Source organism: Streptopelia decaocto (assembly GCF_964273445.1).
Source record: "Streptopelia decaocto genome assembly, chromosome: 14".
NCBI classification, from domain to species: domain Eukaryota; kingdom Metazoa; phylum Chordata; class Aves; order Columbiformes; family Columbidae; genus Streptopelia; species Streptopelia decaocto.
The window spans coordinates 13934654-13951614 of NC_138669.1; the positions used below are offsets into that span (position 1 = coordinate 13934654).

The 16961-nt window shown below is 42.5% G+C and overlaps 1 protein-coding gene across 8 annotated transcripts in view; it reads left to right on the forward strand.

Moving 5' to 3' along the window:
- RBM39 (RNA binding motif protein 39) overlaps positions 1 to 16048 on the forward strand; it is a 28189-nt gene extending 12141 nt beyond the window's left edge. For 7 of the 8 annotated variants that reach the window (XM_082065247.1, XM_082065248.1, XM_082065249.1 and 4 more), the window contains 11 exons: positions 1333 to 1450; positions 2053 to 2205; positions 2747 to 2884; positions 4372 to 4437; positions 5312 to 5516; positions 5713 to 5790; positions 11008 to 11040; positions 11949 to 12024; positions 12144 to 12249; positions 14876 to 14954; positions 15054 to 16048. In XM_082065247.1, the coding sequence (XP_081921373.1) occupies positions 1333 to 1450; positions 2053 to 2205; positions 2747 to 2884; positions 4372 to 4437; positions 5312 to 5516; positions 5713 to 5790; positions 11008 to 11040; positions 11949 to 12024; positions 12144 to 12249; positions 14876 to 14954; positions 15054 to 15154 (1153 nt within the window). In that variant the 3' untranslated portion in view covers positions 15155 to 16048. Of the gene's footprint in view, positions 1 to 1332; positions 1451 to 2052; positions 2206 to 2746; positions 2885 to 4371; positions 4438 to 5311; positions 5517 to 5712; positions 5791 to 7463; positions 7588 to 11007; positions 11041 to 11948; positions 12025 to 12143; positions 12250 to 14875; positions 14955 to 15053 lie in introns of those variants that run through there. The other variant, XR_014185384.1, reaches the window with a different exon arrangement.
- Positions 16049 to 16961: the final 913 nt, after the last annotated feature.

Here is a 16961-nt window from a genome sequence, read left to right on the forward strand (position 1 = left end):
AAATGATGCATGGCCACGTGCTCCAGCTTACACGCACAAGTGAAGCTGGAATTTATTCTGAAAGCCCAGGGAGGAGGGCATGGAAAGTATGTTGCTTTCTCCCTATGTCATAAATTATATCTCCCTCCTCAATAACAGTGTATAGTTGTAAATAATATCAGTTTGCAAAACATGTCTTGCTTTGATTTTTGTGTTTCTGCATTCTCAATCTTTTTCCTGTTAATTGTGATTTGAATTAGCTACCTTTTCTGCTAAATCTTACTTAATAATCTTAAGTGTGAAGTGGAAAAGTACTGTACAAATACTGCTTTTTCCGATTTGATGTGTATTGAAGTTGTTCGTAGAGAAGCCAGACACTCTTGAAATCCTGGAGGTGCTTATACATTCTTAGGCTTCTCATTTAAGGGAATTGGATTTAGATAGCTGCTAATGAGATTATTCTCTAAATGAAAGCAGTTAAATTTAACCAGTCTTTCTTTTTTAATTATTATTAGCAAACTTCACTGAGACAATTTACTTTAAATTTTTCTTGTGTATTCTCAGTGATTTTTTTTTAATATTTATAAAAATATAAATACATACAACATGATTGGAAACTCAACCAAGTATCCAGCATGCTAATTCTGTCCTGTACTTAAGTACAAGTCAGATTGTTTTTTAGATTTGAAGGCTTAAAAAGTAGTGGAACTAATTGCAGCTGCTGATTAGTATCAAAATAAAATTAATCTAGTGCTTCTGGTGTCAAGCATGAGAGTAATTATTCACTGTTCATACTTTGGTATGGGTTAACAAGCTGAAGCTATAAAATGAGGGCTGGGAATTCTGTTTGTGTAGGTGCCGGTTTTGTTTATGCAGTGGCTGTAGGGATTACGAAGTGACTGGGTAGATGTGGCTTTGTGAACTAAAAATCTTACAAAATATGGAGTTTGTACCATTTGTCTGAGAGTTCAGCCAGCCAGGCTCAGCCAATCCATTTTCCATTGTTTTCCTGTCATTTCATCTCATCCTCTTGACTACGAGCTCCTTTGTGGTACTGCTGCCTGTTCTGGGTACTAGTAAAATGGCACCTCTGTTTAGTTGAGGCTTCCTTACTTAAAATTCATTTTTCCAGTCATATTTAATGCTTACAGTTGAAACAGGATGTTCAGTCATGTTAAAAGAGTAAATATAATAATATTAGGCATTCCCTTCATTTCTTGACCTTGCCTTTTTTAATATGGCGGGTGTTTTTTTCCCCATCGGACTTTAAAGATTATTTCAAGTTTCATGCGTGGTCTAGAGCTGAGTTATCTTAAATGAGATCATTTTTTAACTGACCTTTTCTCTTTCCAGAGAACCTATTGATAATCTTACCCCTGAAGAGAGGGATGCTCGCACTGTATTCTGCATGCAGTTGGCTGCAAGAATTCGACCAAGAGACCTGGAAGAGTTTTTCTCTACAGTAGGGAAGGTAATTAATAGGGAGGTTAAAAGAATTCTGAATACTTCCTCAAGCTGTCGTAGTACAGGATTGATGTTGTGTGGAACTGTAAGCAAATGGCTTTCTGGAGCTTCCTATACAGGTGAAAGGGGATGAACAATGACCAACTAAATCTTAAAGACTTTGTGAAAATGTAATTTGTTAGGAGTTCATTGTTCAGCATGTGACGTGATACAAACATGACAATGCTGTTCTGATTCAAACAACGTCATATTTCAGAAGTTTGTCTTTTGCAGATAGGTCTACCAGTTTTAGTGTAATTTAAAAACTAATTTAACTTTTAATTTTTAAGAACTTGATTTGTTCTGTCAGCTGTAAGGTTCTGCCGTAAAGCATTACGCTGATGCAAGTATTCTATTGCCCCTGCTCCCGTAGCCATGACATTTGCCTTGGAACAGCAGCTTTTGATGCTCGCTCTCCTTGGGCATGTGCTTTATGCTACTACAGACTGGCAGCACAACTAGGAATCCATTGGCATGGCAAATGTTGTCTCTTTATTAATACTTGTCCGAGAAATGGACTGCATTAGTGTTTTTTCCTTTCTCTCTAACATTTCTGTACTTGCCTTTCAGGTTCGTGATGTGCGAATGATTTCGGACAGGAATTCCAGGCGGTCAAAGGGAATTGCTTATGTAGAGTTTGTTGATGTCAGTTCGGTGCCTCTGGCAATAGGACTGACCGGGCAGAGAGTCCTGGGTGTACCCATCATAGTACAAGCATCACAGGTGAGGAACTGGAAACCTCGTTTTTATTCGGGTTGAGCAGTGCCTCTTTTCTCTTGCTGGGAAACTCACGGTTTGAAAATTTGCTGACTGTTGAACATTTGGAAAACCTTAACAAGCATGATTATTTAAGCTAATTATAAGTGGACCTTTAGTTTCTCATAGTTGACAGGCAAAGCAATTTGAAGTGATATAAATACATTTTGAAAATAGTAATAATCGAACTGTAGTAGTGTTACAGAATTGTATTATATCTTATGTATGCTTTCCAGCGTATATAAAAGGTAGAATGTTAATTTACTAGATAAAAGCCAGAATTCTGCATGCACTTGTTCAGTTGAAAGGCATTTGGAAGCTGTGTCTGTACTTTGCCACGGTCTTGGATTTTGTAGATCTACAGTCTGATGGATGGTGTGCAGGTTATAAACAAGCTTGTGGTTTTTGGTGATGTGCTAGTTTTAATCTGCTAGATGTACTCTGCTTATGTTAGGCTTTTAAATTAAATTCTTACAAAAAGCGAGCTTTTCTCTTTTCCTTTTCTTAGGCAGAGAAAAACAGAGCAGCAGCAATGGCAAACAACCTGCAGAAGGGCAGTGCTGGCCCTATGAGGCTCTATGTGGGATCATTACACTTCAACATCACTGAAGATATGCTTCGAGGAATTTTTGAGCCGTTTGGCCGGGTAAATTTTAATTTGGCATATTATGTAATGCTAGTTTATCTGAAAAACCTAGATTAGTTGTAGAGCAATCACAGCTTCTGGAAATAATTCAGCTGCACACCTGCAAAACATTTGGGGTTTTTTCTCGCTCTTCTGTGCCTGCACATCCACAAGGCTTTAGATACGTAGTTAGTATTGGAGAACAAATAACCTTGATTTGTGGTGTGATCCAGTGATTTTTGAATGGCAGGTCTTATGAAGGAAAGCTTAGGGTTCAGTGAATACCTAAAATTACAAAACAAAACCAAAACCCCAGCAAAAACTCCCTGCTGCAGTTTGTCAGTATCTTTCCCCAGCATGTGATTGGAGGGCCCTATTTCACCGGTTAAAGCGCAGCATCAGGTCTGGGTTCTGCTCACTGTGAATTTAATAGTTTCGTCTGTTTCTGGGGATTTTTGCTCATTAGCTCGTGCTGCCACTGTGAACCAGCGGTGTGTCCCGTTCAGCTCCCACACGGGCCCCTTTTCACTCCTGACCATTGGGCTCCAGTTTGCAGCATGGTTGTGTGTTCTGTAGAGAATTCTGAAAGCAAGCAGATCATATCTGGAGTTTCCAGTGGAGTCATAGTCAGTGTTAGCCCTGCTGTGCTAACTGAGGTCTCATGGGTATATCATTAGTGGGTAGGGAAAAAGTAATACACTCCATCTGCAAAAGTTCATTGCTGTTTTTTCATACATGGATATCAACCCTGCCTCATACATACTGTAACAGCACTTTTTGGATGCTTTATTCATATTCAGCATGTGTATTCCTTTAATTCTGTTGCGCAAAAGCCTGGAAAATTGTAGCAATTTATTACATTTTAATCCACTTGGCTGCTGTTGTTCTGTTTTCACTCAAGGTCTGGCAGTAGGATTAGCATAGTTTAGGAGGCTTACATGTAGGGCTGCGAAGGTTTTTCCTGATCCTATATACTTCAGTCTTAAACTCAGCTTTTCCTCTTCTGTGTTGCCGTTTCTTCCCCACAGTATTTTATGGCTCAGGGATGACTTACTAATAGGTTTTAAATTCAGTAACTGTAAACTTGTAGGATTTCCCATATGCCAATAATAGTTTAAAATAGGCACGTTTTTCTTACAGCCCATGGTCGAAGTCATGCAGTCTGTGTTTCTTATCTTGTAAAATGGAGTTTCTCAGTGTGTGAGATGCCATGACTCATGTTTGTTAGAATTTGATAATGTCTGTTGGAATGTCGAATCAGGACCAAGGCTCTGTCTGTAGCTGGACTCAAATTGTACATCACCTCTATGCTTACCTGCTTCTGTTTTAGTATCAAAGTACGTGTCCCGCTGCCTGTACACTAATCTTGACTTGAAGAAGGAATAAGGAACTGCTTAAAAAAAAAAAGGTTTCACATGTATGTTAGGCAGGGCTATATTCAGATTTTGTTTTGATATATATTTTGTTCTAAAATGACAGACAATAAATAGGTTTATTCTTATTTTTAGATTGAAAGCATTCAGCTGATGATGGATAGTGAAACTGGACGCTCCAAAGGATACGGATTTATTACGGTATGGCTAGAATTGCTGGACTTGTTAGCTTCTGAGTGTAACCTTCCTGTATAGTAGCATAGCTTACTTAGCAGTCTCTGTTCAGTCTCATCTCGGAAATGTCATGTTGCAGGACGTGCAACAGTGGCCTTGTTCACTGTGTCTGAGTTGTCTGTGGGTGCTGTGGTTGAACAGTGCTCATGTTTAGAATGGAAGAGTGTACGTGGTGGTCAGCACCTGGGAAACCTGTGCTGTGTTCTGCAGGCAAAGATTCTGGTGAGGACTGGCATTGCCACAGTGCTCTGGACATGGTTGAATTGCTAGGGGAAATACAGTTTTAGAGGCTAAAACATCTTTCCTCTTTACCTTCAGATGCATAGTTTTGTGAACTTGGGTTTCTTGACTGGCTGGCCAGTTTGTCACAGAAAAAAGGTCTTAGCTGGGACCTCTGGCACTTGGAGACAAATGAGGCTGGACTAACTATATAGCTAATATTTGATGATATTAACAGTGAAAAAGTATGTATATATATTTAATTTGATATTAGGCAACATAAAGCAGAACATCTGTTAGGAGTAGCCAGTACATACATGGCAGTTACAAAGTTACAAAGGAAGTGACTGTTGTTCTTGGAAAGTGTTGAAAGACAACCGCAGCTATGACTTCTGTTGATTGCAGTAGCTACATGTTCTAGCTTAATAATATATATTTAAATATATTCTTATCTAAATATGAGAAAGTAAATCTCTAAACTTGTGTGTGTTCAGTTTAAAAGCTTGTAGCTACTGTTATCTTAAATTTCATGTTACTTGTGTGTACGGGCTATTATGTACGGTAGAAGCGTTGCTGAATCCTGCAGGCAGTGTTAGTGAATTAACGTTTTTCCTATCTACAGTTCTCAGACTCTGAGTGTGCCAAAAAGGCCTTGGAACAACTGAATGGATTTGAGCTGGCTGGTAGGCCCATGAAAGTTGGGCATGTAACTGAGCGCACTGATGCTTCCAGTGCTAGTTCCTTTTTGGACAGTGATGAGTTGGAACGGACTGGAATTGACTTGGGAACAACTGGTCGCCTTCAGTTGATGGCAAGACTTGCAGAAGGTATGTGCAATGATTAATAGGAAATATGAGAAAATACAAAAGTTCCAGAATTTGAATTAAAACACCCCACTGAATATTAGGCAGAATTCATGGAATGGTATTTTTAAGCTTTTAAGAGCAGTAAGATTTCTGATGCTTCTGTTACTGCATCCCTGAGTGAACAGGTGCTTACTACTACGTATATATTCCGTTCCAGGTACTGGTTTGCAGATTCCCCCGGCTGCACAGCAGGCTCTGCAGATGAGCGGATCTTTGGCATTTGGAGCTGTGGCAGGTAAGAAATGATGAGCTATTTATTTTCCAAAAATACTTCATGCTTTAGATTTTTGAGACAAGAGGTACTTAACTACATTTTGTGATCTTTTAAAATGAAAATATGGGTATTACGACATGTTTTACAAACTGTAAAACTTTGCAAATCCATGAGCAAATACACAGTGACAGTAAATGACCACTTTGATGGCCATGATTCACATTGCATTATTTTTGGCAAATAAGTTGTGGTTCACTTAATCCATCCCAAGCCTCCAACTCTATCTTTACTGTTCCCTGTACTAATGGGGACTTTTATGTTGTACTGCGGTGTAAATGTTCACTGATAAAAATGGCAGGCTCATAATTGGAAGGGGATTGACCCTTCTGAAAAAACAAAGCTGTACCAGGAACAAGAAGGTTATTAGGACTTTCTGGGGGACACAACTAAGACTACAGCAGCGTTAGGTTTATTCAGTGTGTGTCCTGGTGAGGAAGGACACTGTACGTCAGGGGCTTTGTGTGCTGCTGGAAATTGGCTGTGGTTTGTGTGTTCTGCATGTGGGTGTGTTGCAAGAGTTACTGAGACTTTATTTTGTTGTGAGAGGGAATGAGGCTGAGGATATTGATGCTGCCACTAGTTCACAGCTGGCCTAAGCAACAAACTGTGTCAGAACAAGAGCAACAAGTAACCTCCCGCAGGAGATGAGGAACTTATGGAGTGGAATTTCTTCTTTCTGTTATTTTTTATTAATACTGTCTTAGCAGTAGAAAAGACTTGAATGTCACAAATAACTAGATGCTGGCATGTGTGAGAAGCGTCAGGAAATCAAGAAAGAATAGGTGGCATTGTTTTTGTCTTCCAGCAGTTTGTGACAGAAGTGATTCAGACTTACGATACACCTGAATCACGCTGCTGAAGTTCAGCTGCAGTTTTGGGAAGAGCACACGTGTGAAACTGTAGATAGTTGCCAAAAGAATATAACAGGGTCCTTCTAGAGATACACTCCTGGAAGGAAAAGGAGTTGGCTAGTGAGAGAAAAATGTGGGTTGAGGAATGAGATTTTCTTTCTAACTGAGAAGAAAAAGATGAAAAAGACAGTGGCAAGGAAAAAAGTGTATCTAGTCCAGAAAGAGAAGGAGAGGTATACACCACTGTGATTAGATCACCTTTAATGTAGGTGATGAAGTGGTCTGCCAGTCTGCTTGGAAACAGCTGTAGTCAATGAGAAATGAGAGAAGTATTTGTAATAAACACCAATCCTTTCTTCACCCCCATATTTGAAATGAACAAGCCAAAGAAAACAAGCTCCCTAAATCAGGAACGTGGCCAGAAATGTCTGACGCAGCTGACCTGTTAGGATAGCACAGAATCCGTGTGAAGACAGCCTGGCTGTGGAGGAGTAAATGACAAGGCTGCGTACAGGGTTTTGAAGAATGTGCATGTTGAGTAACTGTAGAGATAAATGGTAGGAATAGCATTGTTTATTCCACTTGTATTGTGCAAAAGGAATAATGCAGGCATGTGCAGCTTAAGTAAGTTTGGGAAAAAGATGAAAGTTTTTACTACCATAGAGTCATGAGCTATCCCCAAAGTGAGATTTGGTTATGGATTAAAGATCTCTTTACTCTTGTTAGAGAAAATTACTACCAGGAATTATGTCATTATGGGAGACTTTAACTTCCCTGATACAGATTGGAGAAGAATTGCTAGTAATAATGGTGGGGCCCAGATATTCCTGGATGTGATATCCGACAAATTTCTTCATCAAACACTCACTGACTCATGAAGAGGGGATGCTATTTTAAACTCAATTTGGTAAGTAATGAAGATATTATGGATGAGAATAGAAATGACCATTGAGGGTTCGTGAGTTACTCAAGTTTAAATGGAAGGATAAACAAACCAGGTCTGTAACTAAGGCTTCAGATTTCAAAAGCGGTGCTTGAAGAATCAAGGCAATGAAGTCATCTGCTCTGAGCAAGTTGGGTGTTGGAACAGGCAGGATGTAAAACGTTTCTTCAGTTCCAGATTGCTAATGCCATATTGGATCTGTATTCCACAGAAAGAAGAAACCGTCCTGTTAGAAATGGGCTCCATGCGATTAACTGCCTCAAAAGAAATAAGGAATAAGCACAGAGCCTCTGAAGAACAGGGGGAAGAAAAGACTGATGATAAACATATATTTTTAGTCTGGGAAATGGATAAAATGAGAATTACCAGCCAACAGTCAGTTTGAGTTAGACCTTGCAAAAGACATAAAAGCATAGATGATGATCTACCAGCTCTTAAAGAGAACAAAAAGGAAGCAGGGCCGAGTTTGAATGAAAAACTACTCTAGAAATGTTTAGAAAGAATCCCCTTGCCTCAGTTTTGTAGTGGGGACACTGATCAGAAAGTAAGAGCTGAATGTACTCACTTCAGAGCAGAAAGAAAACTCCCATCAAATTAGGGAGGGAATGGGTACACGAAGCATGAGATGTGCAGTTCCAGCTGGCTGGTATCTAGTATTGTAGATAAATACTTTAAATCTGTGACACAACATATAGCTGGAACATCTAACTCTAAATCACCTACACTTGGAGAAGAAGAATATGATATGGCCAGTTTCCAGTCCTGTTACTCTGATTTTTCTCTCCTTCAAAAGTCAATACTGAACATGGGTAAACTGGAGAATATTATTGAAGTGTAGCATACTTTTCAGAGAAACAACATTTAAAGACTAACAATCTTCAATAAAACTGGCTTTTCCCAGTCAGAAGAGCAGTAGTAGAACTAGGCTCTGAAGTTTTGACTTCTGTCATTTGGAAGTTACTGAACCAGAGGAGTGGGTAGTGCAGGAAGGGCATGATGTGTGAAGAAACGGGCTCAAAGAAAGAGGGATTGTTTTCAGGGGAAAGATGGGAAGGATGGAGGCTGTTGTTGAAGCCAAAGGTCAGTGTTGGGCTGATCTTGTTTGATGTTTACATGAAAAACAATGGTCAACAAGAGTAGGAGTGAGGTGAGTAAATACAGAGGTGCTGTCAGGAGGGGATTCTTGGGATGTTGTACGTTGTTCACCTGTTCAGGATTGAAACAAATTCTAGTTATATAGCCTTCCACTTAGCAGTGAGAGAGGGCCAAGGAGGAAGAAAGTATCTAAATACTCCAGTTTATCAGTGAGTGAATGTGAACTGTCAGCGTGATGCATTTTTGAAGGTGCAGCTGTGTTCCTAGAGGTACCGTGTGTGAGCATCTGAGATGCTGCCTGCACATGTGTGAACGGTTCTGGTCACCCATGCACGAGATAGGTTGAATCAAACTAAAATAAACTAAATGATTAGTTTTATGGGAGACCTGAGAACTTAGATATTATTCCCATGGAGAGAATTCCAGCAGGAGAAAGAATTGAAGCTGAACAGTTGTAGCTGGATACTTTCTGTTCTCTAGTAAATTCTGAAACTTAAAATAACTGTGAAGCTATAGAACATTCTTGTAATGCTTTGTGGGACAGAATATTCCTTTTGGGAAGGAACTATATGTTTATGAAAAAGATGGAGATAGTGTGGTGCAACAGAGGGACAAAGAGGTGTTATCTAGGACCGCTGTTTAGGCTGCTGTTCCTGTTGTAAGTAGCTACTTAGAAAATTGGGGAATACTTCTCAGGCTTTTGTTTGTTTAAAGCTGGTTGTGTTTGTTTAAAGACACAAAATGCTTTGACAGGTAGTTCTGTATTTCTGCTTTCTCTGTACTAAGCACGTATGTAGTTGTGCTAAACTTGCTACTTGTACAGATTACATGTACAGAACATACTGAAAAAAGTTACTTTGATCTTAACTTGACAGTTGTAATAATTTTAGTTTGCATATACTGTTTAAAACTGCACGTAGGGAAGAATGAGTTGACAGTGCAGAGCGACAGTGAATTTCTAAATTTTGAGTGAATTTAGAAGTGCGAGGAGAGGACCGTCTGCAGTCACGAGCAATGAGAAGATTCAGTTAGCTGAGGAAAGATTTGCTGGATGGGGTTATGTTTCAGAGGTAGATAATCAACCTGCGAAACTCCTTGCCACAAAATGTTGTCAACTGATTTGACCCTCAGCCCTGCTCAGAATTGGAACTGGTGATGTGTGTAATTTGCCCTGTTTGGCGCAGGGGCTGTAGAGCTCACATAGTGTTCCTCACTCTGTGTAGTTGAGGATGGAAAACACGCTCAACACAGCCGGTTCTTGTAGCTCAGCCTGCAGACCTGCTCCACCTCCGATTTATCAGGGTGGTTATCAGTGTGCATTCAGCTCCCCGTGGGAGGGCACCCGAGCAAGACTGGTCTTTGGGGCTCTGGTGCTTAGAGCAGGAGAATTCACTCCTGTTGGCCCCAGGGCTGTGGAAGACAGTTTGTTAGAAAGGGAAGAAGCGTGTTGACACCTGGTCCCTTCAGGGCTGAGCTGGGGCGCTTCCGTGGGGTCCGTCACTTCACTGCTCTGAACAAGTCAATGAAGGTGAAGGTCTTGCAGCTCCTTGTGCTCGTGTGAATTAAATCAGAGCATAAATTAAGAGGTTTATGCTTACATTTCTTGCATTCTGAAGTTTTCTGTTGCGTTAAAGATGTTGAGTACTGGAATCATATACTTGGAAATGGTTAGAAAGCTTGCATTTGTCCCCATTATTTCAAAGTGGGGCAGCTGCATGGTATTAAATGTGTAATTAGCGTTTTCTTAGCAAATTAAATGCTAGGAACACTTGAAAATGGCTTGAATTTGAAAAATACTAAAGTAACTTGTGTCATGACATCTATGAAAAGATAACAGGTGAAATTTCACCTTATTCTACTTGAAATTAAATTTGATAACTGCTTTCAGAAGGTCACATTTGGATAACTGTGTGCTTAAATGCTTTCTGTTAGTAAAGATGCCAGACTTCTAATGCCTGTCATTATTTTCTCATGGAACAAAGTACATTTTACAAAGAATTTAAGCACATCAAAGGCAAGGTGGAAACAATACTATGAATTAAAGGACGTGGCCATGTCTTTGCTTTTAAGGTATTGATTCTCTTTGAAATACCTTTGTGGTCATGGAATCTCTGTCAAGTACCAAATATTAAAGCTGAGAAGGTAAAATTAGTGAAACTACTCACAACTAGAGAGGAACAGTGAGAGTGGGTTGAGGTCTTCACAAAAATACAAGCTCAACAACCTGGCAGGTAACGATACAATAATTCTCACAAGTGTACTAATTAACTTCTGTATATTTTTCTTTAGATTTGCAAACGAGACTATCTCAGCAGAGTGAAGGTAAACTAGCATTTAATACGCCTTGTCACCAGTAGGTTTTGTCACAGATGTCTATAAGTGAAATGCTTCCACTGTAGAGTTTGCCAGCACCCTGAGAAATTATATATTTTATTGGTGCCTGTAGGAATTGTAACTATGTATTGCGTATGGACTGAAAATAATAATGTGTGTTCAACACCCAGCCTTTTCTTTGCAGCGTTTCCCCAGTGCTGGTAGTATTTCCCAGCCATGTGATGGTCCTAGGAGATGTGTGGGTTTTGGTGTGGTTGGGTGTGGGGTTTTTTCCTGCCTTGGTGGTGGGGACCAGAGCGGTCATTTGAGAATCAGGAGGTGGGGACGACTGTCCCAGATTAGTCACCATCTCACTCTGACTGCACAGCCCGAATGTCATCTTATGTAGAGAAAAGGTGGCCGTTAATTCAGCTTAACGAACAGAAGCTTGAGCCTATAGGACAGTGCTTGTCTTTCATACGATGAGCTGTGATGATGAGCAGCAATAAATTATAAGTAATAATCCCATAGCTACTGGCAAAGTTCCATTCTAAACTGCTGCTGGCACACAGCTTGGGCAGAACGTGCAGATACCTGTGGAGATGTCTGTCTGCATTTAGGTGTTCACATTGAAAATCTGCCAAAATCAATGTGCAGGGTTATCATTTCACTTCTCAGCTCCAGCTGTAGCTCATCTCTGCTGTTTTGTGGATTGATCAATTTAAAGTTTCTCTATCATAGACAGCGCCTAGTTATAAGTTGTGCTTTCCTGCCCTCGATTTGCTGTTTAGTTAGAACTGCTGCTATTATTGCCGAATGTTGGGATGTTAAAGAATACGTAGAAGACCCTAACTGAAGTTGTAGCCATGCATAGTGGGTTCTTAGATTTGTTTACTGTTCTTTTTCCATTGCAACAGTTCTGGCTGCAGCTGCTTCTGTACAACCACTTGCAACACAGTGCTTCCAGCTTTCCAACATGTTCAATCCCCAAACGTAAGTGATTTATCTTCGTTTCTGTTTGGCGTTTGTTGATGACTTTAACATCTGAGAAAAGATTTTGTCTGAGTGGTAACAATTCCATCTCTGTCCTGTTCTTCCTCCACCCCCTGCAGTGAAGAAGAAGCTGGCTGGGATACAGAAATTAAAGATGATGTGATTGAGGAATGTAACAAACACGGAGGAGTTATCCACATCTATGTAGACAAAAACTCTGCTCAGGTACGACTGTTCCCAGGGACACGCTGAGCGGGTTTTAGGAGCTTTGTTGCTTTGTAGCGTATAGAGGGAGCATTACAAGTATTATTTTATTTTCTTAAGCGGACTCTAGATTTCTTGAAGTTGTTTTACAGTTTTTGCAGAACGTAGGTGGTGTTCCCTCCTGTTTTGAGTCCCTGTGTGTAAATCCAGTGGGGTTTGAGAGCAGTCTGCTCTTAGGGATTTACACAGCAGAAGTTGCTGTGGAAATACAACCTGAAGAGTAGTGGCCTCTTGATTTCTGATATTGGGCTTTTCCCTTAAACTGCACATTGCCTGAAAACTGCAGTTTCCCCTGTGTCTAGAGAATACAGGCTTGTGCACAAAGGACACCCTGCTGCAGCGGGCTCGAGATGGGTGTGTGGTCCCTGCTGGAAACGCTTGTGTTCACTGTGATGTTGCAATGGTGCTGTTGGCAGCCGCAGCGCCCGGAGTTGTAACTGGGGGGAAGAGAAAAGGGGCTCCTGTGCAGAATTAACTGCAGGTTAATGCCTGTTTGAGGGGCTCAGACTGCGGGGTAAAAAGGCAAACACATTCCTCTCTGTGTTCACTTTTATACATTCCACAAACTGGTTATCTCTTCCCCTGTGTTTCAGCTCTAAGAACATCAGCTCTGGAAGGTCTATAGAGAGGTTTGGCCTTCTTGAACCCCCTTTATGTAGAAATGTCAGCCCAAACTGAAGTACTGTTTCAAACGCTCTTGCAGTCAGATTGATTTCTAACCATCAGACTCCGGAGGCAGCATGGTGGTGTGTCCGAGGCTGACGTCTCGGTGCTGTCCCTGCTGCTGTTGCTGAGCTGGGACTGTCCTGCCCTTGGCGCTCGCAAACCTTTGTTGTCCCTGTGCTGCCTCTACCCAAGACTTGTCACCCAAAACCCTTTCCCGTGGGTTACTGAGGTGTTGGATTAGAGCTGAGCTGCAGTCTGGCACACAAAACAGTGGGCAGTCTCTGCTGGTATTTGGTACCCTCAACATCACTGCTATGCTGGACTGCTGGGAGGTGGAAACCTTTCCCAGAGTAAATCCTGTTACAGTCTCAGAGAAAACAACATGTCCTTCAACAGATGGGGAGAGCAACAAAAAACCAACACACAAATCCCCCCCCAAAGCAACAGCCCTCAACTTACCCCCCACAGTGTCTGAGCAGATATTGCTGCAGGTCTGGTTCACATTAGCAAGTGGATTTAAAATTAAAAAAACTATAGCTACTGTATCATGAATTAGCAGTTTGTCATATGAAATCCATTTTGTCACAGTAGCGACCCTGATACAAAATAACCACTGATATTTTAAAATACTTGGTTTGAACCGAAGTTTCCACAGTGCTATTCTGTTCTCCTGGCTTAGATTCTGGTCACCTCGTCCTTTAAGAGTTTTCATCTGGTGGGTTTAGGGCTCTTTCCAGGCTGAGGGCTGTCAGTAACCAGCCCCCAAGCCATGATTTGGGGGCGAGAGGATCGCAGCCCCCACTGACCATGTGGTCCTGTGTACCGCCCCAGTCTACAGCGCGGTGTGCGCAGCAAGAGTAAAGCTTTGTGTTGCTGCATCTCCCTTGGGGGCTCCAGCAGCCGGGATCCCTGTGCCGGGGGAGGCTGAGGCCAGAGCTGCGTGGCTGCGTTGCTGGGAGCCCCTGATCTCAGGTTCCCCCTCCAAAGGAGTGAGTTGGGTCACGGTAGGAACAGTATAGGCTGGCGAGGGCTGCTAAGGGGAAGGCTGGACTCTGTTTCTCCTGTCCTGTAACATCTGGTTCAGCTAGGATCTCTGTCTGGTTCAAGTAATGCTCTGTTTTTAAGTAAGAAGCCAGCAAAATGCAATGTGGGCATTTGTATGTCTGGCAGTTGTTGAATGTGAACATTGCAGTGCTCTGGATTAGACTGCTGTAGTGCTTAATGTGTGGATGGGAAGCTTTAGGTATCTCTGGGGGAGTTAAAAGATCAGTCTGTCATTTATGTTAGAAATCATCTGAGGCTCTTCCTGCCCTGCTCTGACGGGCTTTTCCCCTTTGTCTCAGTCCCTGTTCAGCTACAGGCAGATGCTGAAGTTCATTTATGAGGATTTTTAGTGTCTCAGGCCTCCCTGCGGTGCTGGCCACCTTTCCTGCCCGGGGAATGGGGCCTTAACCCCTTCATGAACCAGCCTGGACTGCGCATCTAGTGACGCTGTTGTGGTTGAAGTTGGTGACTTGCAGAACTCGATGGGCGGCTGGGAGCTGAGGCGGCCAAACTCCTGCTTTGCTGTTTCACATGAGATTTGTAGTCAGGAACCATTCGATACTCTCTTGGAAGGCTTACTGTGAGCGATCATTTCAGGTCAGGCTCACGTTTGGGCTGTTTTGCAGAATCCTATTTAGAGAAGTTTTGTGCTGAGGTGACGGTGGTTGTGCGTGGCGATGCGTGTCAGTCACACTGCCCACTGCTCTGCTTTCTGCTGCTCCTTCTGCTTGATCAGCTGATACCAGCAGGAGCATCACGGGCAGGTTTGCGCGTCCCGGCTGGGCCAGGGACCCCAGCTGAGCCAGGGACGTGTCCTGAGCGCGGAGCGGGCGGGTTTCCCAGCCGTCTGATGGGCTGTGTCGCTTCTGTGTTCCAGGGCAACGTGTACGTCAAATGTCCTTCGATCGCCGCTGCCATCGCAGCTGTGAACGCGTTGCATGGGAGGTGGTTTGCAGGTGAGTGGGTGACCCGTACACACTGACATTTATTTGTGAGTTACAGAAATACCAAATACTGATGATTATTATTCTTTCCCTTTTAAATGTTGTGCTCAGGTAAAATGATTACGGCAGCCTATGTACCCCTTCCCACGTACCACAGCCTCTTCCCGGACTCCATGACTGCAACCCAGCTACTGGTTCCTGTCCGACGATGAAGATGGATTTAGTCAGTTTTGTACATAGTTATTTTTTGGAGGAAGATTGAGTTATCTTTTATTTAGATAAAACTAAAGGAAAGGATTTAATGTCATTTTGTGTACACTTCCTGCTACGTTTAAAATAAAATGAAGTAAGCAGAAATGCAGTGTGTTCATTCTCCCTAACTAGCATTTCCACTGTATACAAAGCTGTTGACTTCTTGTTCTGCCTTGTAATTCTTGTACATTTACTAAGGTGATCTGTAGGAACTGAGAAGTAGCTCATAGAAAAAAAGTTCTCTGTAAAAGGCAGATGGGACATAATGACATTTTTAATGTTTCACAAGCCTTTCTTTTAATGCAGCAATTACATTTTACATTTCACTAAATGTAGGCGATCTGCTAAAGGTTAATATCGGAGATAGACTTTATGAAGGGACATATTTAGTGTTTTGTATAAATGGAACTTTGAAAAGGCTACTGAAAGCTGACCAGACGGCCCCTCAGCTTGCGTTGTGCTGAATATTTGGTAAGAATAGAAGGATTGAAGGGTTTTATTTCTTGATGGTAACTTTTGATTAATGTATCTGTAAAAGTTTCTTTGTAAATACTGTGTGAGGTGTGTCTAAGTTTCCAAACAAAACCATCTCTGCATTTCCAGACAGGTTCTATGTCCGCAGCGTGGCGCAGGTGAAGGATTTCAGCCGAGTCTGAGAAGCAGTAGGAAATACAGAAACATGTTTTGTTCTGGTTGCATATAATCTTTGCTCTTTTTAAGCTCTGTGAGCTCTGAAATATATTTTTGGGTTACTTCAGTGTGTTTGACAAGACAGCTTGATATTTCTATCAAAGACTTTCATATTGCAACAATCTTTGTAAGAACCACTCAAAATAAAATTCTCTTAAAAAGGCCTTTCCTGAAGCTTTATTCCTCCGCTGTCCCGGTGTGACTGACGCAGTGCGGAGGTGACAGGCGCTTTGCAGCGGTGGGTGTTCGGGACACCGCTGGTTCCTGCTGCTCTGAACCCGCAGAGATCACGGTGAAGCGGGAGGATGGAGGAGGAATTGATGGTGGCTTTTAGCCTGGTTTCCACAGGGAATCCTGCCCCCCCAATCGCTCTCTTACTGCCCCTTTCCCACCACCCTGTTGTTTGTAACCACTGGCTGGCTGAGCGGTGCAGAGCGGGGCTGGGCTGGCTGCTCCTGTCTGCGGCTGCAGGTTGGGGTGGCCGTGGTGGTTGGGGTGGCCGTGGTGGTTGGGGTGGCCGTGGTGGTTGGGGTGGCCGTGGTGGTTGGGGTGGCCGTGGTGGTTGGGGTGGCTGGTTGAGCTGCGGCCAGAGGCTGGTCAGCCAGGGCAGGAAAAGGCACTGGGCAGTGGGAGCTGCTGCAAGGGGAACGTGCAGAGGGGCTGGGACTGTGGTGCTGTGTGATGTGACGCTGCTGAAGCCAAGTGGAGCTGCTCTGCTGTTGACTATTAATCCGCTGGTGGCAGTTGGAGTGACACTGGAGCTGTTGCAGAGCAGCTGTGTTGCTCAGCTCAGTTGTTGGCGGGGTTTCAGAGGTTCCTGAGCCACATGGCAGCAGGCAGAGGTTTCCAGTGGTAGATTTGTGTTTCTCCCTTAAAATCTGGAGAAGCAGCACCTGTGCTACATAAATGCTGTACAGGTGCTGGGTCTGATTGTTCTGCTGCAAACCTGCCCTATCCTTACACAGAAATACAGCAGGAGCAACGATGAGCTGTGTTTCAAAGGGCAGATAACAGGAGTTGCAACACCAAACATTTCATAGTTCAGGGTCGGCAGCGCGACCGGCTGGTGACGAGCAG